The sequence below is a fragment of the Somniosus microcephalus genome, chromosome 8 (genome assembly GCF_052327205.1).
Source record: "Somniosus microcephalus isolate GS21.2 chromosome 8, FLI_Smic_1.0, whole genome shotgun sequence".
In the NCBI taxonomy this organism is placed as follows: Eukaryota; Metazoa; Chordata; class Chondrichthyes; order Squaliformes; family Somniosidae; genus Somniosus; species Somniosus microcephalus.
The window spans coordinates 234,384,960-234,408,165 of NC_140994.1; the positions used below are offsets into that span (position 1 = coordinate 234,384,960).

The following is a 23,206-nucleotide window of genomic DNA, read 5'->3' on the forward strand; positions in this document are numbered from 1 at the left end:
CTAGTGGAACATTCCAGACATTACAAGTGCAAGTACAAATATCAGAACACAGTTATTTCATCACATTCGCCCCCTGCTATAGATTCAGTCTGTCAGGTGGTCTGATAATCCTCTGGGAACGACGTAACTCTTGCTGAGGCTCCTCCCGGAGTACTAACTCCGGTTCATTCGAATTCCCAGAATCATCAGTATTTTCCACACTGAGGGTTTGTGTCTCTGAAGGTCCAATACCACGATTGAAAACTCTACTCTCAGAGTCGAACTCTTTTCGAGCTCCAGCAGGTGCAAGATCTTTAATAGAGACCGTATCCTCTCGCCCATCCGAATATTGAATATACGCATACTGGGGATTAGCATGGAGGAGTTGTACTTCCTCCACCAGTGGATCAGTCTTGTGGCCTCTCACATGTCTGCGCAACAACACAGGGCCCGTGGTCGTCAACCATGTGGGTAACGATACTCCATTAGTAGCTTTTCTTGGAAAACTAAACATCCTTTCAGGAGGGGTGGCATTCGTCGCTGTACACAAAAGAGACCTTATGGAATGCAGCACGTCTGGCAGGACATCCTGCCAGCGAGAGGTCGGCAGGCCTCGTGACTTCAGAGACAGTACGATAGCCTTCAACACTGTCGCATTTTCTTTCTTGACCTGCCCATTACCACGAGGGTTATAGCTGGTAGTTCTACTCGTTGCAATCCCCTTCGATAGCAAAAACTGTCGTAATTCTTCACTCATAAAGGAAGAACCCCTATCACTATGTATATAGTTAGGCATGCCAAACAAGGAAAACAGTTGGCAGAGGCATTTAATTACAACAGCACTAGTCACATCCGGACAGGGGATAACAAAGGGGAACCGAGAGTACTCGTCTATAATATTAAGAAAATAGACATTACGGTCGCTCGATGGAAGGGGACCTTTAAAATCGAGACTCAAACGCTCAAATGGTCGAGTTGCTTTAATAAGATGAGCTGGCTCGGACGGCTTATAGAAGCGGGGTTTGCATTCAGCACAAACATGACAGGTTCTGGTCATTGTCCGGACCTCCTCAATAGAGTAGGGTAGATTGTGGGACTTAATGAAGTGGTTCATTCTGGTAACCCCAGGGTGGCAGAGTGCGTCGTGGAGACTTTGAAGCTTATCTGTACCTAGACTAGCACATACTCCTCGTGACAAAGCATCCGATGGCTCATTAAATACTCCAGGCTTGTACTGAATATCATAGTCATATGTTGACAGTTCTATTCGCCATCTTAAAATCTTATCATTTTTGATCTTGCCCCTCTGCTTAGTGTTGAACATAAAGGCCACAGATCGCTGGTCAGTAATGAGCGTAAAACGTTGGCCAGCGAGATAATGTCTCTAATACCTGACTGCTTCAATAATTGCCTGTGCCTCCTTTTCCACTGAAGAATGTCGAACTTCTGGTCCTTGCAATGTACGAGAGAAGAAGGCTACTGGTCTACCAGCTTGGTTAAGAGTTGCTGCCAACGCAAAATCAGACGCATCACTTTCCACTTGAAATGGGATCTTCTCATCCACGGCACATACCACTGCCTTCTCAATGTCCCGTTTGATATTAAGGAAAGCCTCCTGAACTTCCGCCGATAGCGGAAAAGACGTCGACTTAATAAGAGGTCGGACTTTATCTGAGTAGCTAGCCACCCACTGGGCATAGTACGAGAAGAATCCCAGACACCTTCTTAAGGCTTTTACAGTGTGAGGTAAAGGTAATTCCTTAAGTGGGCGTAATCTTTCAGGGTCTGGCCGGATTACCCCATTCTCCACAACGCAACCAAGAATACACAAACGTGTAGTATTGAAGGTACACTTGTTTTCGTTGTAGGTCAGGTTTAACCTCTTTGCAGTCTCTAGGAACTTCGCGAGATTTTGATCATGCTCCTGTTGGTCACGCCCACAGATGGTAACATTGTCCAGTTACGGGAATGTTGCTTCCAACGCGTATTCATCCACCATACGATCCATCTCCCGTTGGAAGACGGGTACCCCATTCGTCACTCCAAAGGGCACCCGAAGGAATTGGAACAGGCGCCCATTAGCTTCGAAGGCCGTATAAGGTCGGTCTTCTATTTTGATGGGGAGTTGATGGTAGGCAGACTTTAAATCAATGGTGGAGAACACGCGGTACTGAGCTATCTGGTTCACCATCTCAGAAATACGAGGCAAAGGATAGGCGTCTAATTGGGTATACAAGTTTATAGTCTGGCTATAATCGACCACAAGTCTTTTCTTCTCATTAGTTTTAACGACCACCACCTGGGCACGCCACGGGCTACCACTGTGTTCGATGATTCCCTCCCGTTGAAGCCTTTCCACTTCCTCTTTTATAAATGTTTTATCTTCTGAACTATACCGTCGACTCTTAGTCGCTATAGGTCTACAATTAGGAGCAAGGTTCGCAAACAAAGAAGGCGGGCTTACGTTTAAAGTAGAAAGGCCGCAGACTGTGAGCGGAGGCTGGGATCCACCATACTTAAGGGTAACGCTCTCATGCTGACACTGGAAGTCCAAGCCTAATATTAAGTTCACACACAACTGAGGTAATATGAGGAGTTTAAAATCCTTATACTCCATATCCTTAACGGTCAATGTGACTTTACAATATCCAGTTACCTCCGAAGTAAGGGATTTGGACGCCATCACAATTTCACTTCGAGTAGGATACACCTTCAATGAACAGGAGTTAACAAGATTGGGGTGTATAAAACTTTCAGTACTGCCACAGTCTATCAAACACCCAGTAGGACGACCATTAATCTTAATGTCCATCATAGATTTTGACAAGGAACACGGTATGGTCTGGTCAACCGTAGCCGAGGCTAGAGTAAAACGATAGGCGGCAGCAGAGAAGACATCGGGTACAGGATTACCCTTACACACTTTACTAAAATGTCCCCGTTTCTTACATTTAAAACAGGTAGCCTCTCTGGCTGGGCAACTTTGCCTGGGGTGTTTAGATTGGCCACAAAAATAACACTTAGACCCATGGGGCACAGCCGCAACAATAGGATTAAGTGGGGGCTCCATTGGTGTTATGGATGCCTCCATACTCGGAACACACGAGGCTGAGAGAGATGCATGGGCTGATGCATACACTTCTGAATTCTTCTGGGCTACATCTAACGATCGAGCAGCAGCGACAACCGTTTTTAAAACTAACGAGTCGTTCTCGAGGAGTCTCTGTCTAATATAATTAGATCGGAGGCCAGATATGAAAGAATCGCGGATGGCTTCTTCCTGATACACTATTGCAGAGACAGCCTTGTAGTTGCAACCCTTAGCCAAAGCCTTAAGGTCCTGCAGGAAATCGTCCAGAGATTCCTCGGGTAATTGCCTGCAAGTAGACAGGAGATACCTGGCGTATACTTCGTTAACCGACTTAAGGTACTGGGCTTTAAGAGCTGCGAGGGCCTCTTCATATGTAGTAATATCTTCAATTATAGAGTAAGTTTGATGACTTACCAAGTTGGTTAGAAGACCCAACTTGTTAACCGTCGGATCAGTCGATGATGCGATGAAGTGTTCAAAACATCGGAGCCAATGCGTAAATTTCTTCGACGCATCTGCCGATGGGGATCGATATCCAGACGCTCTGGTTTCAAAAATCGATCCATCTTCCAAAAGTTGTTATTTAATAAAATTGATGTGCCAAATAACTGCCCGAATCCGAAGTTAAAGCTTAAGACTGAAGCCTTTTATTAAATAAGAATCATGGCAGAGTTAACAGAGTCCATGATCGACCGAGCCCTTGGTAGAACATACCAGAAGAGGGGCGGGGCCAGGGAGGAGCATTAGTGGTTCCCCCTAGTGGAACATTCCAGACATTACAAGTGCAAGTACAAATATCAGAACACAGTTATTTCATCACAGCTATCCTGTTAAAGCCATGTGCACACTTTGCCTGCTTCTCTTTGGTCAGAGAGAAGACAATGAAGTTCCCTCTCCTGGCATAAAGTGCGTCTCTCACCTCTCTTGCGCAGCAGTGGACGGCGAACTGGGAGTTGTTGCAGATGTCGCCTGCTCCAGACTGGAAGGATCCAGACGCAAAGAAATTTAGGGCCATGGTCACCTTCACAGCCACTGGCAGCACCGTCCTTACCCTGGTGTGAGGCTGCAGGACTGGTTGCAAGAGGTGTCAGAGTTCTGTGAGCACTTCCTTCGTAAAGCGTAGACGCCTCACACACTGCTCCTGGCTCAGGCTGAGGTAAGAGAATTGCTCTCGGTGGGTAAGGTCTCTTGCTGAGAGCTCTTCTCTCACTTCTCCACCTCCCTCTGTGAGCAGCTTGTCCTCTTCTTCTCCATCTCCCTGCAATGCTGCAGACCAAGGGGGTGACAGCTAGATCAACCATAATTGAGAGCAAGTGGTCCGACCAGAACCCTTGAAGTCAAAAGCAAGGCCTTCTCCACTTGCAGCACCACTCCCTGTCACCTCACCAACTTTAAACAACTCTAGAAATCTCAAACGCTTCCACAGAGCCAGTAGAAATTAATCAGCAACTTACCTTAGAGTGGTTGCTGATCCCTTTAAATATCGCTGGTGGGGTCCTTGCTGCTGCTGAATGTATGTTCAGCTGTGCGAGGTTAAGACAGGGCGTTAGCTCCAGTGTTGAGGATGAAAATGGCAGCACTGGTGTATCAGTGTTGCACGCTGATTGACGTCACAATCTGCCTACTCTGCATACTTCTGGTGCATGCTCCCAGCGCTGATGTTAATGCCTTCACCAAGATGGCAGAAATGCGTGTGCGCGGCACGGATGCCATTTTGTCACAAAACGGCACCCATAGCGCCGAAAAATCAGGCTCTACAGAGCCGAATTTCTAGCCCGTTAACTCTTAAAGGTAACTGGCACAGTGAGGGTAACTATTGCTGTGAGGGTAATGGGGAAGATTAACTAGCACAGTGAGGGTAATTGATCCATATGGATATTTGGTACAATTAATGAAGTTGCTGCTGTGAAGACCACGGGTAATGCAAAGGCACATGGTGCTGCAAGCGTGGTTGGACCTGAAGAGATAGCTAACACAATGTGTGCCGCTGGCAAATGAGAGCAGCTGACACAGTGAGGCAGGCTGGCACACAGGGGCTAGCTGGCACTGTAAGGATAATTAGAGCTGAAATGACAGCTGGCACCGCCAAAGTACTTAGTGCCTTGAGGGTACTGACACAGCGAGAGCGGGGCCAACTGCTGAATTTTACTCATGATTCTGCTTACAAATGGAGTCTTCAATGAGGACTGACACACTCCTGTAATTACAACGGTGAGTGGAAAGGTTTCGTTTTTTACAAATAACTTCTTGCTCTAAACTCAATAAAAATAAATTGGTGACAGCCTGGTTTTCCTTCTGCCTCCTTATGAGTGACGCCTCCTGCAGCCTCTCAGATGGTCACACTGCTCACACATATATACTGGCAAAAAGCGATTCTTTCAGTCGCCTGGAGCGGTATCTTACAATCCAATTCCCCTTGTTGCTGAATGCCTTAAACATCAATAGTAAATGTATCGAGCCGGCATCTGGAATCTGAGTTGCACTAGGTTTTTCGGTGCACAAATAATTTATTTGGGAAGGCGAACAGCTTGCTTTGCTGACTCTTTCTCTGTAATTATACGAGCTCCATTTGATCACGTATTGTAAAGGGGCTGCTTTGAATAAGCTAGACTCGGAAGACCTAAGCGGACACTATTTGTACTTGAACATGAACTACATAGTCTCATTCGGTTACCTAGGCAACATAATGACAAATAACAGATAATACCAGGACACTTGAATCAGGGAGAGGACAAAATGATTTGAACGCTTACAGGTGGTTGCAAAATACAACATCATTCAAGTGGCCCTTTTGTGTCAGTACAGATCAGACTGCAGTAATGTGGGTGGGGAGAGATTTTAATCCACCCCACCTAGTGGGAACAGGGTGGTTGTGGGGTGGGGGGGGGGGGAGCCTTTAAAATGCAGCGTTCAGCCTTGCTACCCTGTTCCCGCTGGAATACCGCTGGCCACCATTTTAATAGCTCACTGCCGCGCCTCTAGCCAAGCTGTTCCAGTACAGCTACAACACTGGCATCTAGCCGACAATGTGGAAAACTGCCCAGGTATGTCCTGTCCACAAAATGCAGGACAAATCCAATCCGGCCAATTACCACCCCATCAGTCTACTCTCAATCATCAGCAAAGTGATGGAAGGTGTCATCGACAGTGCTATCAAGCAGCACTTACTTACATATAACCTGCTCACTGATGCCCAGTTTGGGTTCCGCCAAGACCATTTGGCTCCCAACCTCATTACAGCCTTGGTCATAACATGGACAAAGGAGCTGAATTCCAAAGATGAGGTGAGAGTGACTGCCCTTGACATCAAGGCAGTATTTGACCGAGTGTGGCATCAAGGAGCCCTAGTAAAACTGAAGTTAATGGGAATCGGGGGGAAAACTCTCCACTGGCTGGAGTCATAACAAGCACAAAGGAAGTTGAAGGTCAATCATCACAGCCCCAGGACATCGCAGCAGGAGTTCTTCAGCGCAGTGTCCTAGGCCCAACCATCTTCAGCTGCTTCATCAATGACCTTCCCTCCAACATAAGGTCAGAAATTGGGATGTTTGCTGATGACTGCACAGTGTTCAGCGCCATTCACAACTCCTCAGATAATGAAGCAGTCCATGTCCACATGCAGCAAGACCTGGATGACATTCAGGTTTGGGCTGATAAGTGACAGGTAACATTCATGCCACACAAGTGCTAGGCAATGACTATCTCCAAAAAGCGAGAGTCTAACCACCTCCCCTTGACATTCAACGGTATTACCATTGCAGAATCCCCCACTATCAACATCCTGGGGGTCACCATTGACCAGAAACTTAACTGTGGCATCAAGAGCAGGTCAGAGGCTAGGTATTCTGTGGCGAGTGTCTCACCTCCTGACTCTCCAAAGCCTTTCCACCATCTACAAGGCACAAGTCAGGAGTGTGATGGAATACTCTCTACTTGCCTGGATGAATGCAGCTCCAACAACACTCAAGAAGCTTGACTCCATCCAGGACAAAGCAGCCCGCTTGATTGGTACCCCATGCACCACCTTCAACATTCACTCCCTCCACCACCGGCGTACCGTGGCTGCAGTGTGTACCATCTACAAGATGCACTGCAGCAACTCGCCAAGGCTTCTTCAGCAGCACCTCTCAAACCCGCAACCTCTTCCACCTAGAAGGACAAGGGCAGCAGGTGCATGGGAACACCACCACCTTCAAGTTCCCCTCCAAGTCACACACCATCCTGACTTAGAAGTATATCGCCGATCCTTCATCGTCGCTGGGTCAAAATCCTGGAGCTCCCTACCTAACAGCACTGTGGGAGTACCTTCACCACACAGACTGCAGCGGTTCAAGAAGGCGACTCAGCACCACCTTCTCAAGGGCAATTAGGGATGGGCAATAAATGCTGGTCTAGCCAGCGATGCCCACATCCCATATATGAATTTTTAAAAAGTTCGGGGGCTGAGGAGCCTGCCGGAACCAGGCAGGTGCCTTATTAACTTATGCAAATCAGACCTGCATTACATCAGTGGGACTCCAATTGCATTTTACCCCAAGTCTGAGCTGGGAAGCTGCCGCGGCTTTCCGACTGGGGAAGGCAGGTCGTCAGTTGTTGGGATGACAAATAGGCCCTCCAAGGTAAGTGGATATCCTTCCTTTGTAAGGCCAGGAGAAGGAGCGCTCCTGCCGGTCTCCACAAGGAAGGTCGCTGCCTACGCTGCCTAGGATTCCCCGCCACCTCCACTTCCCTCCTGCGAGACCCTCCCCAAACCCCCTCCCCCTGATTTACCTGCCTGCCAGTGAGCCTTCCTTTTGTGCCAGTGACAGCCTTCGACTGGCCAAACGTCTGTTCCTGCTTTCCAGCCAGTTACCGCTTTCTGCCCATTTCAGGCGGGCAGCTGACTGATAGAAAACATATCAGTCCCGGGAGTTAAAATACCTCAGGCCTCAAATTTAGGCCTGCGAGTGCGTTTTGGCCCCATTCCACCTTCCACTCACACAAAACCTGCCAGGGATTAAAATCAAACCCGTCTTTCTTTTAACTTGTGTCCCCAGTTTCTTCAGTTATTCTCTCTCCTAACTTGTCTCTGCCTCATAACATTTTTGCCAAGCCATTCGGCCCAACTGGGCTATGCCAACATTTATGCTCCACATGAGCCTCCTCCCACCCCATCAGTATACGCTTCTATTCCTTTCTCCCAAGTGCTTATCTAACTTCCCCTTAAATGCATCTATGCTATTCGCCTCAACTACTCCTTGTGGTGTGTGTGCCACATTCTTACCACTCTCTGGGTAAAGAAGTTTATCCTGAATTCCCTATTGGATTTATTAGTGACTATCTTGGTGCCAAATTTTGGCACTTGTTTTAACAGCACAATCTGGGTGAAATAGGCTGAACCAGTGCAACGGGACGGGGAATTTTAAACGTAAGTTACGTCAAGCGTAAATCGAGTTTTCGCAATCTTTAATGCTGGTTTAAAAATCATTTCGCCCAAAGCCAGCCCCGCCAACAAAATTTGCCAAGCCCCAGAGCAAAATAATGAGGATGCCGGTTTTCACCAATTGTGCCCGTTTGTGGTCGTTCAAGGAGGCTCTTCAAATTGAGCTTGTTTTCTTAGGCGCACAGGCATGTTTTAAAAGTTTTTTGGGGAAAAATTGAGTCGTGCCCCCTTTGGGGCGGTAACTTCGCCGGGGCGCTACATTTAGCGCCCTGAAAAAATTAGCACCCCCGCGGCCGAGATTCATTGGTAGCATCCCAAGAGGGAAGCGGGGTGCTACTGGAAGCGAGTGAATCTCGCAGTGCTACGTGCCGCAGTGCCACGGTACTGCAGGCCTTCCTCCCCTTCTTAAAGGGGAGGGGCCTTGCGCAGCGCAACCCGGGGCCTAGCTGAGCCACCAGGGATCGGAGTGCCGGCAAAAGAACCTACCCTATCGAACCCTTTCATTATCTTAAAGACCTCTATTAGTTCACCCCTCAGTCTTCTCTTTTCTAGAGAAAAGAGCCCCAGCCTGTTCAGCCTTTCCTGATAAGTTTATCCTCTCAGTTCTCATCCTTGTGAGCCATGTTTGCATCTTTTCCAATGTCCTTTTTGTAATATGAAGATCAGAACTGTGAACAGCGCTCCAAGTGTGGTCTAACCAAGGTTCTATACAAGTTTAATGTCACTTCTCTGCTTTTCAATTCTATCCTAGAAATGAAACCCAATGTTTGGTTTGCTTTTTTTTAAAGGCCTTATTAACATGCTTTGCTACTTTTAGTGACTTGTGTATCTGTACTCCTAGATTCATTTGCTCCTCTACCCCATTCAGATACTTAGGGCTGGATTTTATGGGACGTGATGAAGGCGAGACTCTCACTTTTTGGGTTGTAGTCCCGCCTCCATCGATTTGTGGCCAACCCACGCGATTTTCCCTTGATTGACCTTGTTGAAGCCGCCCAGCGGGCTCAGCTGGCCAATTAAGGGACACCTGGCTACAGGTGACATCAGGGATTGACATTTCATCTATCGAGAGCTTTTGACAGATGGAAAATCAGCGTTTGACAGCTCTGTGAAGCTGTCAAACACTGACAATCAGACTTCTAACTTGAGTCCTTCTCCACAGACTCAGTTAGAAATCTCTCCAGACCAGAAAGCGGAATGCTGCAACTTTTGACAGCTCGCGGCCATTCTGCTTTCTGTGCCGGTGAGATGAGGGACTCCCGAGACCTGAAGGAAGGAAGCCTGCATTAGTAAGTAAAGGTAAGTAAAACTTATTTAAACATTTTACACACACCAAACACACTTACCTTTGCACTCATGCACCCATCACTCACCTGAACACTGGACATCTCGAACCCTCCAAGCCCTTCAACCCGACGGTCCGCCTCGCTAACTTGGTGTGGTTTGGAGCCGTCGGGAATCCCACACTTCAGGGCTAAAAATAGGGATTAGGCCAAAAACTGCCTGTTAACTACCTGTTAACAGACAGTTAATTGGCACTAATCCCCTTCCCGCCTCGGGGAGGCGGCTCCCAGCACAGGTCAGGTCCCCGCCTCCTGGGAAACGGACATGGAGGCGGGTTGGTGGTGGGAAGGGTTCCTGCCCCCCGATTCTGCAATTTTCCCCCCACTCCCGCCTCCAAACCTGCCTCCACAGGGCTTGGAAATTCGAGCCCTTATTATCCAAGCAGTATATGGCCTGATTATTCTTCCTACCAAAATGCACCACCTCACACTTATCTATATTGAAATTCATTTGGAAATTACACGCTCATTCAACAAGTTTATTAATGTTTCCTGTATTTTGTCGCATTCTCCCTTTGTATTAACCTCCCAATTTGAAGTCGTCCGCAAATTTTGAAATTGTACTTCCGATTCCAGAGTCTAAATTATTAATGTAAATTGTGAACAACAATGGCCCCAGCACCAATCCCTGTGGAAACCGCTTCCTATCTTTTGCCAGTCTGAGTAGCTACCCTTAAACCCTACTCTCTGTTTTCTGTTTTGTAGCTAGCTTGCTATCCATCCTGCTACCGGTCTCCTGACTCCACATGCTCTGTCCTTAGTCATGAGTCTACTATGCGGTACTTTATCGAAGGCCTTTTGAAAATCCAAATATATTACATCTACTACATTACCCTTGACGACTCTTTCTGTTACTTCTTCAAAGAATTCAATAAGGTTGGTCAAGCATGACTTTCCATTTTGAAATCTGTGTTGACTGTTGTATTTTTGGTTTCTGGATGTTTTTCTATTAAATCTTTGAGTAAAGATTCCATTATCTTTCCTACCATCGATGTTAAGCTAACTGGTCTATAGTTCCCTGGACTTCTTCTATCTACCTTTGTAAAAACAGGAATAACATTAGCTATCTGCCGGTCCTCTGGCACTATTCCCTTTTTCAATGATTTTTTAATATATATGTATTAGTTCCTCTATCTCTTATTTAACTTCTTTTAATATGCACGGTGCAATCCATCCGGCCCAGGGGTTTTATCCTTCCGAAGTATGACACCGCGATGAGCTTCCGGCCACATATCTGTTCAATCACCAAGACTGCCTACTTCCACCTCCGTAACATTGCCCGACTCCGCCCCTACCTCAGCTCATCAGCTGCTGAAACCCTCATCCATGCCTTTGTTACCTCTAGACTTGATTATTCCAGTGTTGTCCTGGTTGCCCTCCCATCTTCCAAGCTACATCATAGATTCATATGATAGTACAGCTCAGAAGGAGGCCATTTGGCCCATTGAGTCTGCGCTGGCTCTTTCGAAGAGCAATCCAGTTAGTCCCACTACCCCGCTCTTTCCCCATAGTCCTGCAATTTTTTCTCCTCCTCCACCCAATTCCCTTTTGAAGGCCACTATTGAATCTGTATCCACCACCCTATCAGGCAGTGCATTCCAAATCCTAACAACTCGTTGCATAAAAAAGTTTTTTTGCATGTCGCCTCTGGTTCTTTTGCCAATCACCTTAAATCTGTGCTCTCTAGTTATCGACCCTTCAGCCATTGGCAACAGTTTCTCTTTATTTACTCTATCTAAACCCTTCATGATTTTAAACACCTCTATCAAATCTCTTTTTAGCTTTCTCTGCTGCAAGGAGAACGGCAGCTTCTCCAGTCTATCCACGTAACTCTAATCCCCCATCCCTGGAACCATTCTAGTAAATCTCTTTTGCACCCTCCCCAAAGCCTTCACGTCCTTCCTAAAGTGTGGTGCCCAGAATTGGACACAATACTCCAGCTGGGGCCGAACTAGTGTTTTATATAGGTTTAACATAACTTCCTGACTTTTGTACTCTATGCTTCTATTTATAAAGCCCAGGATCCCATATTAACTGTTTTGTTAACCTGTCCTGCCACCTTCAAAGATTTGTGCACAAGCACCCCCCAGGTCTCTCTGTTCTTGCACCCCCTTCAAAATTGTACCATTTAGTGTGTATGGTCTCTCCTCATTCTTCCTACCAAAGTCTATCACCTCACACTTCTCTGCATTGAATTTCATCTGCCATTCCACCATGTCTATGTCTTCTTGACATCTATCACTATCTTCCTCACTGTTTACTACGCTTCCAAGTTTTGTGTCATCTGCAAATTTTGAAATTGTGCCCTGTACCCCGAAGTCCAAGTCGTTAATGTATATTAAATCTGCAGTGGGCCTAGTACTGAACCTTGGGGAATGTCACTGTATACCTCACTCCAGTCCAAAAAACAGCCATTCGCCACAACCCTCCATTTTCTATCCCTTAACCAATTTTGTATCCATGCTGCTACTGCCCCTTTTATCCCATGGGTTTCAACTTTGCTAACAAGCCTAGTATGTGGTACTTTATCAAACGCCTTTTGAAAGTCCATATACACAACATCAGCTGCACTCACCCAAAACTCTGCTGTGTGTATCCTAACTCACACCAAGTCCCATTCACCCATCACCCCTTGCTCGCTGACCTACATTGGTTGCTGTTCCGGCAACGCCTCGAATTAAAATTCTCATCCTTCATTTCAAATCCCTCCATGGCCTCGCCCCTCCGTATCTCTGTAGTCTCCTCCAGCCCTACAAGCCTTTGAGATCTCTGCACTCCTCCAATTCTGGCCTCTTGCGCATCCCCGATTTTAATCGCTCCATCACTGGCGACCGTGCCTTCAGCTACTTAGGCCCTAAACTCTGGAATTCCCTCCCTAAACCTCCCTGCCTCTCTACCGCACTCTCCTCCTTTAAGACACTCCTTAAAACCTACCTCTTTGTCTAAGCTGCCCTGATATCTCCTTATGTGGCTAGGTGTCAAATTTTTGTTTGACAACACTCTTGTGAAGCGCCTTGGGACACTTTACTACTTTAAAGGTGCTATATAAATGCAAGTTGTTGTTGTTGATGATTAGTTTATTAATTAACTCCCCCTTTCTATCTTAAATGTCTTGGGCCGGAATTTTCCGGGGTGGTAGCGGGCGCGATCGGTGGCGGGTCGGGTGGGAAAGTTGTTATTTTTGATAGCGGGTCGGGAACCAGCTGTCATCCCACCCCCACACGCTTTTCACCCAGGTGCCTTTCCCCCAGGCGCGTCTGTCATTGTGGATTAGACCCAACCGGCAGCGGCGGGCGACCAAATTGAAATCATTATCAGGTATTTTACAGACAATTAAGAACCTTTTTTCACTTACTTTTTAACCTTCCCTGCACAACCATGGGATTCACGCAGCTCGGGAACCACATCTGTCAACCTGAGGCGGGAGTTCTGTGGCCATTGCTCCAGTTGATTAGTTGACAGCATCTAATGTACAGTGAAAGCTCCCACCTGACAGATCATCACTTTTCTCAGGCAGAAGCTGTTGCTCAGTTCATTTCCAGCACAGATTCTGCAGGCTGCAAGTCTTTCCAGCAAAGTCTCCAACCAGTCTCACCTCATTGGAAGAACTCTCTCACCATTGACAGAATGTTTCTGTCATCTCTACTTCACCTGCCATCTATTCCATCAACATGGGTGCCGTTTATACTACTTCACCTTGGTCCTCAGAATCCGACCACGATGAGCCCCAACACCAACAGCACCAGGCACACCAGCAGCACCAACAACAACACCAAACCTCTCCGCAATCTGCTGATGCTGCACAGGACAGAGGGCATCAGCACCCGAGCACATTGCTGCCCGGGAGACCAGGGAGAGCCTCATCATGGACAGATAAAGCATCCCTACAATGACTAAGCCATTCCTTTCACACTCATCACCATTGTGGGGGTACTGTTAGGTCTCACCATTCACTGCAACTCACTAAGCCACTTCCAAAGGTGCACACAAATCTGTCCAAGACCAGAAAGTGTTGAAAATAAAGATTCTTATGCTTGACACCACTGTAACAGAAACTTTACATAAACATTGGATAAAACACCCCAGTGGCTACCCTTGTGTGTTGTTAGTTGATATGATTGCACTAGGATGAGGGTGATTGTGAGGGGTGGCTAGTGAGATGGGGAAGTGATAATGTAGATAGAGAGGGATGGGTGGAGGTGCAAGGTATGTTGGTGTAAGGATGTGCAGCAGTAGGGTAGGGAAGGCAGAGTGATGAGAGGCACAGCAGGATGCAGTTGAGTGTGGCTTTGTACTAATATTTCCTGATTTAATGAGATAATTGAAACATTTGTGGCACTGCACCTGTGATGAAATATGTCATTCATCAGACTCTGTATTTAACTACATATATTGTATTGCCTGCTCCTGTGTTTGTATTGCCTGCTCCTGTGTTTTACCTTGTATTGTATATAGTGCACCGCCCCCTTTCTCCCCATTGGGTGTGTCGGCTCCGTCCATACCTGGCCCTACTTAAGACAAGCCCAGGCTTGTCTTGCAGCAGAACAGCAGAATGCTAGGTGAAGCTAGGTGAAGACACAGGCATCTTTCTTTGCTAATAAAAGCCTTGTTTTATCCAGTTAACTTTGAGCCTTGAAGTTATTGAGGCGCATCAGCACCCATGTCCTCCTGATGCATCCCTGCTTGTGACCTCCTCTGCAATCTGCAATCAGCCTGTCTTGGTCTCCTGGGGAGGTCTCTTCCACCCATGGGAAGGGAAAAGGACCTCCTTGCGTGCTCTGACTCCCTCCATAAGCATATGGAGGGAGTCATGGGAGAACCTGGGTGCAGCCCTGTGCCTCTGTGCAGTCATTGTCAGTGTTTGCAGCACTCCAATGCTGTAGTGCACTGACAGCACTATGTTAGATTAAACTTCAACTCTAATGTGGCCATGGTCCCTTTAAAGATCCCGGCTGAAAACGTGTCATGAATGACGTCACCAGACCTGCTCCATCTCATTGGGCTGGGTGAGCATAATAGGCCCCATTAAGTTAAGTTCATTTTCAACAGCGTGATGGAGCTAGTAGCGGGGTAACGACCCACCACAGACACCGCCCACACCGGACCTGCACAGGTAGGCAAACTCTGGCCTTTATATCCTTTTTGACCTCTGCTAATGTCATGCCCACCTTGTTAGACTCCCTGGTAAATACTGAGGCAAACTAACTATTCAATATTTCTGCCATTTCACTGTCATTACCTATGAGTTTATCTTGTGCATCCCTTCGTGGTCCTACCCCTATCCTTATTTTTCTTTTGTTATTTACGTGTTTGCAGAATACGTTACAATTTATTTTCCTATCACTCAATAATTAAATTTTGTAGTTCCTCTTTGCTTTCCTAATTGTTTTTTTTTACTCTTTCCTAACCTCTTCATATCCCCTTTTGTCATCCTCTCCTTTATTGTCTATGTACTTAGAGTTTGCCTTTTTCTTTAGTTTCAATTTTACCAATATCTCTTTATTCATCCATGGCATTTCATTATTGGCTAGTTTGTTCTTATTTATTAGATGAATGCATGTTTATTTTCAAATTATTTCAATAGGTTTTTTAGGTTTCATTCTGATAGCCTATTTGTTGAAGAACATATGACATAAAGTTGCATTTCTAAGTTGTCAATTTTTTTTTTTAAGCTTTGTCTCTTTTGTTGCTTATGCAAGTAATGGGCCTCACTTTGGTTCTCTCACTTCACTCTCACATAACTACACTCCAAAAGAGGTGTACCATGATCAGATGTGGATCAAAGCTCTCTTGTCTCTGCCCAGCAGTGCATCTTGTGTCACCCTTAAGATCAACCCTTACATTATACATTATGACCTCTCTCAGTGAGGTTTCAATTTTATGCCATGTTGTGGGTGATTCTGCTTATATCAATGAAGAAGACTTCTCAAACTTATTTTATGTAGCAGCCTTTCAGTTAGTAGAGAGAAGAATTTCACTCCTTGAGTTCGGCCCAAATTTGAATCCAGGTCTAGATGTGAAAGGACAGTGTGCTAACCCACTATGCCACTCCATCCTCCCATCAAAAGTTGATTTCATGAGTTTGATTGACATGGCGTAAAACCTGTGTAAAATGGGTGTAAGTAGCTGAATTGCATGGAAACTTCTGCAGCCTCTCGAAACACTGTTCAGCCTGTACACTTCAGCAGCAGACTGGGGGACAGTCAGGTGAAAAAAGAAGTGTTTGGTTCTCTCACCTCACTCTCACATAATTTCACGACATGTCTTATCAATATTTGATAGAAATATGGCAATCAGGGCATGGCACCAAGCCAGAGAAGAAGAAAGCCGAACTTCACTCATTCAGGCCTCATCTTGAAGGGGATTGATGGCAGAAGGCGCAGACTCCAAGCTACTCAGTCACCCTACATATATGTATGTAAGTAAGTGCTGCGAGGACAGCTGGGTAGCCTTAGTGCAAGAGGCCGAGTTAGAGGCTTCTTAACGAGAGGGCATTGTGAAGGCTTAGTTGTGCAAGTGTTACTTTAGGAGAGTGAGGAATGTGCTGGTACTCAAGGTGGCACATAAATAAATAGAGATATCCAGTGCCTGACTGGCCTACTGAGGATGTGAAACTTTTTGCAGCGCCATTTCTGCAGTCCTGGAGGTGAGGGAGTTGGCACTGCCAACCCTATTCCAATTGGCATAAGTGATATTTCTGTTATTGCCTACTAGGGCACTCTTACTCGATGGGCCATAATTTGCGACTCCTACAGGTGCGTACGAGGTGTGTATGCACCCGTAGGGGCTGCGCAAGTTCCAGGTTTGGGCATGCGAAGAACATGCGCTAAAACCCAGAACTTGTGACCTGTCAAGAATCTTCTCAACAGATCCTCCGCATCAGGAGATGGGCCTCTGCAGGTGGAGAGTTGCGCTATTTGCCCACCTTCCACCCGCTGAATGTCTGTAAAATTCTTATGCCTGGTAAAAGCAGGCGGTAAGGCTTGCTTTTACCAGCATAAGAGTTTTAAAAAATAGAAAAATAAAATTTTATCACTCATTTATACATTAAAAACACTGTCCAATAAGGTAAGTGTATTTTTAGTTAAAACATATAAATTTTTGTTTAAAATATTTAATTAAATGGCATTTTAATTAATTTTAAATATGTAATTTTTAAAAATGTATTTCATGTGTTCGTGTATTTTTTAAGTGATCCCCATTCATACTTATGGGAGTTCCGTACGTGCGCTCCTTGCGCTGTTTGCGCTTGGCTTCCGCTTGCCCCCGGCGAAGAGAGTCGAGGTGTTCGGCGTCTTCCCGGATGCTTCTCCTCCACTTTGTGCGGTCTTGCGCCAGGGATTCCCAGGTGTCGGTGGGGATGTTGAAGAACTCTGACGGATGATACAGCCAGGCCCCTGAACATCCTGGACTCTGGGTACATCCTCCCCAGCTCCCACTCCCCCATTTACAATGCAATCATGCAAACCTTGCATGAAATTTCTCTATTGCCATCATCAGGAGCTACCGCAGCTTTGTTTAGTCTCTCCATTCAGCTGCCGTAACTTCAGCAGAAGATTGGCAGAAACTCCATTTACAGTATGTAGTTTGCTGTCAATGTTCCGCCAGAGTTCTTCAACATCCCCACCGACACCTGGGAATCCCTGGCCCAAGACCGCACAAAGTGGAGGAGAAGCATCCGGGAAGACGCCGAACACCTCGACTCTCTTCGCCGGGGGCAAGCGGAAGCCAAGCGCAAGGAGCGCACGTCAACCCAAGCATCCCACCCACCCGCCCCTTCAACCACCGTCTACCCCACCTGTGACCGAGACTGTAGGTCCCGCATTGGACTCATCAGTCACCTGAGAACTCATTTTTAGTGTGGAAGCAAGTCATCCTCGGTTCCCGAGGGATTGCCTAAGAGAGAGAGAATTATGGCAGCTGATGGGGAGAACTCCAGAGGAGTTATTGCTCTCTGCAGTGGCCTATCAAGTTGTAAATGTCATCGTTCAACAAGGTGGCCCATCCTCAGATTCTCAGAACAACCAGGGATAGACATTAAATGCAGGCGTGCCAGCGTTGCTCACACCCTGAAAACAAATACATAACAAGTTGTTTTCTGCACGATAAGGATAAAATGGCTTAATCGTTACCCTCTCTACGGGGCTCCTGGCATTGTGCACTGCGTTCCCCAGACTCGCTTGCAAACTCCTTGGGTCTGTGCCTCGTTTCCCATGGTCCTGATTTGTAGACGCCTGAGGCATTTGAGCAGGAACGATCCTAACATTGCCTTGCCCATACTTAATGCCGTCCAGCAGGCGAACCAGCAGCAAGTTGACTGGCAGCTCTTCAATGCTACACGTAACCGGAGTCCTGCATTCTGGGCATCGGAGCTCCTTCCTGGCGTTGAATATCCTCTGGAGACAGGGCTTACAAAACGTGTGCTGGCATGGCAATACCTTGGCAGCGGCATCTAGCCTTTCAAAGCACACGGGGCATTCCAGCAGGTCCAGCAAGGCCAGGTCATCCATTCTACTTCCACAATGCCATCTCATCAAAACATGATCGCTCTGAAAATCAACCAGAGGAAAGGTTCAGAGAATTACTCAAGCGTTAAAAAGATCTGTTCACATACTTAAATCGTTATAAAGCGAGCTGTACAGTTTATAAAACTCAGATGTCTTTTCTATGCTCTAGCTGAGGAACTGTTGGTATATTATGCAATGACTGGAGCGTGCTGACACCCAGCAGTAAATTACATGTTGACTCTTCCTGAGGTAAGATACTACATGGAAATTACTACACAGAAACAGGCCACTCGGTCCAACAGGTCAATGCCGGTGTTTATGCTCCACACAAGCCTCCTCCCGTAAGATTTTGCTCTTTTCAAAATTTCAGGCTGATGTACTCAGTTTCCCAAAGTGTAAACCCTGCTTGTAAGAATGAGTTTCGATGCCCAGAGCACATATCAGGAATTTATGTGCCTCCAGAATCCAGCCCCCTGAATTTTGATTAATGTATGAAAAGTGGTAAATCTTTCTTTCAGTTGCAAGAGTGCAAGGAGCAATCTGGCACCCAAGCCAAGTAGCCATTCTCTTTTCCAATAGGGGTCACTGGATATAAACCAGGAATGGGACCTCTGACTGGGATTTTTCCTTTCCTAGTCGGGTGGTGCTGAGGCTCAAGTGAAACTCCAGTACTAACTGCCACTAAATTAGCAATCTCACTCTAAGAGACAGTAAAACTTGTGCAGGAAATGGAAAATTTTACGCAGATACAGCAGAGGTTCTTCTGAGCTTACAATTGGAGAAGAAAAATGGGGGCTTTGAAAGCTTTACTGTTGCACCCATGAGTACATGATCATAACTAGCAAGTGAAATTCCAGCTGAAATCAGCTAACAGCACAAACTGGGTATTGAAGATAGGATCTTCTGGTTTATATGGCTCATTTCCACATTGACTACTGCCTTTAACCACTGGGCCAGTAGGGGAAAATCTTACTTACAATTTATAATTAATGCCCTTAGTTCAGGTTACCACATGTGGCTCACTCTCAAGCATTTACTGTTCTACTTATATTGAACCTTTACCTCTTGAATAGATTACAGTATTGTAATCACTGCTTTTTTTATATAAACTTTTCTGATGATAGTACAACGCTGTATGATTGTCTGATAGCTATTCTATTCCAATGCTTGTTATCTTGTGAGGACTTATGACTAAAAGATTCATGACTTTTGTTGTCGATGGTTATGAAGAGAATTGGGTGACTTGGAATTTAGAAAATTGCCGTATTGCCTCAGGGACCTAGGCTTAAATGCAGACTAAATTGACAAATGGAACAATGTCTCCTCTCTGTGATAGATGTTAGGGTCTTACAATAAATATGTATGAGCATTCACAACTCAATCTCAAGTGGGATGAATCCACTGGACAAAACTGCCCTAAATCCAATACTAACTGCCACTAAATTAGCAATCTCACTCTAAGAGACAGTAAGTAAAACTTGTGCGGGAAATGGAAAGTTTTACACAGATACAGCAGAGGTTCTTCTGAGCTTACAGTTGGAGAAGAAAAATGGGGGCTTTGAAAGCTTTACTGTTGCACCCATGAGTACATGATCATAACTAGCAAAAATTTTAGACCTGTAGGTGCAGTCTCAGTCTTCAGTGTGCTGGTAGGAGTGAGATCTGCACAAATTATGGTGGATTAAGGTTGTGTCAATTCCAATCTAACATGAGGAGCCAACACAGCTCCCCAGAAACCACTGTGCGTCATGACATATATCAGCATTAGTACTTTGATCCATTTATATTTACATACCAGCTTAGTCCGTCTTGGAATGATTCTGATGATGTAGCATACTTGCCATGATGTTCTATACCAACTAGATAAACTGAATACTTTGGTTCCCTTTGAAATTGGAAACAACCAACTGTTCCATGTAAATGACAGGTGACATTATGATTTTCAGTGCCTTTTGATGTGTGCGCATATGTGATTTGGTTGGAGATGGTGCTTTCAGCCTTTTGAGCAAGCAGCCAAGATAATTCGACCGTGTCAGTAAACTTGTCTTGAACAATCAGACTCTCGCTGGTCAGTAGGTATAAATGGCAGCAGAATTCTGCGTCTAACCTTTGGTATACTGGGTGATTGCCTCTGAGATGGGGTGCAAGAAAAGTGAAATAATGCTCACTACCCCAGCATGAGCATCTCTTACCTTGATGACTGCTAAACTTTTCACCACAAAAAATGGAAGAAAAAATATTATGACAGAGATACATTTCATTCTAGCTGCCCTCATTATTATTATTTAGTTAATTCATTTTGTCAATGTCATTTTTTGAATGTATTTTGCCCATTATATACCAGCTGAAAGCGGCAACCTTTTCCCAGGATTCTGCCCCTGCTATACTTGATCCAGATGCTATAAGAGCAGCCCCCAAGGGTAAGTCTAATCTTCCTTCCCTCCCTCCTAATGGGAAGTACCTGGCTTCCACTTCATTATGTTACCTGACAGAATGGTTAAGATGGGAAGGAAATCATGGGTTGGGTATATTACCACTCTATGCCACAGAACATTGAAACAACACACTTCTCTATTTATACAGTGTAAAATAAAGAAATAGCAAATTCTCGTCCATATCAATTTCCAAATATACTTCCTATTGTACATTAGAGCTTTGATTTTTGAAATTTCCAGTTTGTCTTGAATGGAAATGCAGCAACACTCTACTTGTTACTCATTTGCTGTACATAAATTCATTCAATCAATTATTTAAGAAATCTTGAATTAACTCGTTACAGATACAATCGTGGCTGCAACACGCTGGATTATTCAGCACAAACAAGAGCTTTCTTAAGTGTCACCTAAATACATTTTGAATCAATACCGACCTGTCACTTGAAGTAGGTGGAAGACGTGAAGCCTGAAAGAAGTAACGTGAGATCTCTCTTCATTCCAAAGGATATGTTTAAGGGAAATCACAACATATCCTTGCTCCAAAGTCAGGGTCAGCTCGGGGCTGCTAGAAGTACGCGGACACCTGTGCATAAGCTTCACAAATCACTGCAAAGCTGATTCCTTTTGCATCTCCATTTCTGTTCCAGTTCATATGTTAGTAATGTACAGAAGCACTTTAAATGTGCAATTTCCTTGTCAATGGACGTAGATCACATTAATGTTCAAGTAAATTAGAACATAAGGAGTGATTCTCCGTTCTGTTGTGGGGAAGGGGTGGTGGGGGGCTTCTTGCCAAGCAACCCCAATCCAATTAGACATCCAGTCGTGAGATCACGCCACCCAGATCCAGAACAGAAACTGCACCACTGATCGAATTACGAGACAAACATTAACCACTTCACTACTACTGGAGATCCTCTGCAGGCTGCTGTGCTCAACCTAAGCTTGTGAGAGCTGAAGATCGGATCACTCAGTCTCTGGTAGCAGGAGAGGCAAAGATATTTGTAACACAAGAGAGCATTGCCATCATTATTCAGCTATTACCACACCCAGTCAGGAGCACTAATAACATCACTGCTACTATATGACACATGACTTGATATGAGGTGAGCAAAGAGTTCCCTCTGCTGGAATCATCTGTAATGCCTTTTCCTTCATCATGTATATAAAACTTCTTGCACAGACATGCAATTTAATTCTGGAGAGTTCCTCGGCAGAATATAAATAGTCCTGCAGTTGTCACTGTGGAAACATTGCCTGATTGTACAGCAACTCCTCGGAAGGAGGTAGACAATGACTAGTGCAAAGCCAAAGCACACTATATAAGGGACCATGTTGACTGAGCAGAGGCAGGTGCAGACAGCTGTCTACTTGCTACAGATTGTCCAGAAACCCACAGGGAAAGAAAGTAACTGTAAAGTGAACTCTAGGGCTAGTGGATACTGCTTCATTGGAGGGAAGCCTCACTACTTGCTAGTGGTTGGTAAATGAATAACATATAGAAATATTGTTACTGTTAACAACAGAGAATCTGGGCATTATAGAAAAGGAAGCTGGGGGAGTGGGTGGACAATGGCTTAACTAGGAAACTTGTGACTCACGTAAAAATGTTGATCATATCTCTCAAACAGCTGATGAAAATGAAGCTGCTCCGTTAGTGCCAGACTCAGTTGAAGTTAAAATTAGAACACCCTCTGGGGCATGGTAGGAAACCAATTTCTGTCACATCCCTGTACAGTTCCATGGTCTGTAACTTGACCCAGAATTTATTAGTATCCTAACCAAGTCAGTTCAGTAGTTGGAGGCACCTACGCCTCAGCAGAGAAGTGTTCAAATCAAATAACTTAGATTGGATAATATCTGGTCAAATCATCTGAGTGCTTGGTCTCAATCCCACAAGCTAATATCATCCTTGGTGACATGATCTCCAAACAACATTTCAGCTTCTATGTGTATGCCCATTGTAATGTATGTACCTTTAAGGGGAGAACTACTTTTTACAGCTCCTGTATACTGTAGTACCGGCAGTGACCACACCTGTATATAAACCCTGAGTAGGGATCTGTACAGTTAGTTTTAGAGTAACCCTCATCCAGTAAACACCTGTTGATTGTTCCCTGCAGCCTCTTGTCCCATTATTGAAGGAAATACAACATCAAGATACACGGATCTAACAGTGGCGACGAGGCGATTCAAACCTACCTGCAACTCTGCATCACCTCCCAGGGATTCGCTCCTGGAGAACAGTGAAAGAAGAAGGCCGAGTCCAGAAGCACGGGCATCGACCATCCAGTGGAGATTTGAGCATCGCAGGGGAGGCTGTTGAGAGCTGGGCTTGGTTCTCCAGTCACGGTGGTCCAGCTACACGGGCTCGCAGCAGGTACGGCGCAGACCCTTCCCGGACAGCGGCGGCTAGAGCCGACCAACGG

The 23,206-nt window shown here is 45.6% G+C and overlaps 1 protein-coding gene across 3 annotated transcripts in view; it reads right to left on the minus strand.

The window, feature by feature from the left end:
* LOC147114160 (E3 ubiquitin-protein ligase SH3RF2-like) overlaps positions 1-21,862 on the minus strand; it is a 100,332-nt gene extending 78,470 nt beyond the window's left edge. For 2 of the 3 annotated variants that reach the window (XM_085995796.1, XM_085995795.1), the window contains exons 1-2: positions 21,212-21,862; positions 17,968-18,384 (exon numbers count right to left, since the gene is read on the minus strand). In XM_085995796.1, the coding sequence (XP_085851922.1) occupies positions 17,968-18,369 (402 nt within the window). In that variant the 5' untranslated portion in view covers positions 18,370-18,384; positions 21,212-21,862. The remainder of the gene's footprint in view (positions 1-17,967; positions 18,385-21,211) is intronic. The other variant, XM_085995797.1, reaches the window with a different exon arrangement.
* Between the last annotated feature and the right edge of the window lie 1,344 nt (positions 21,863-23,206).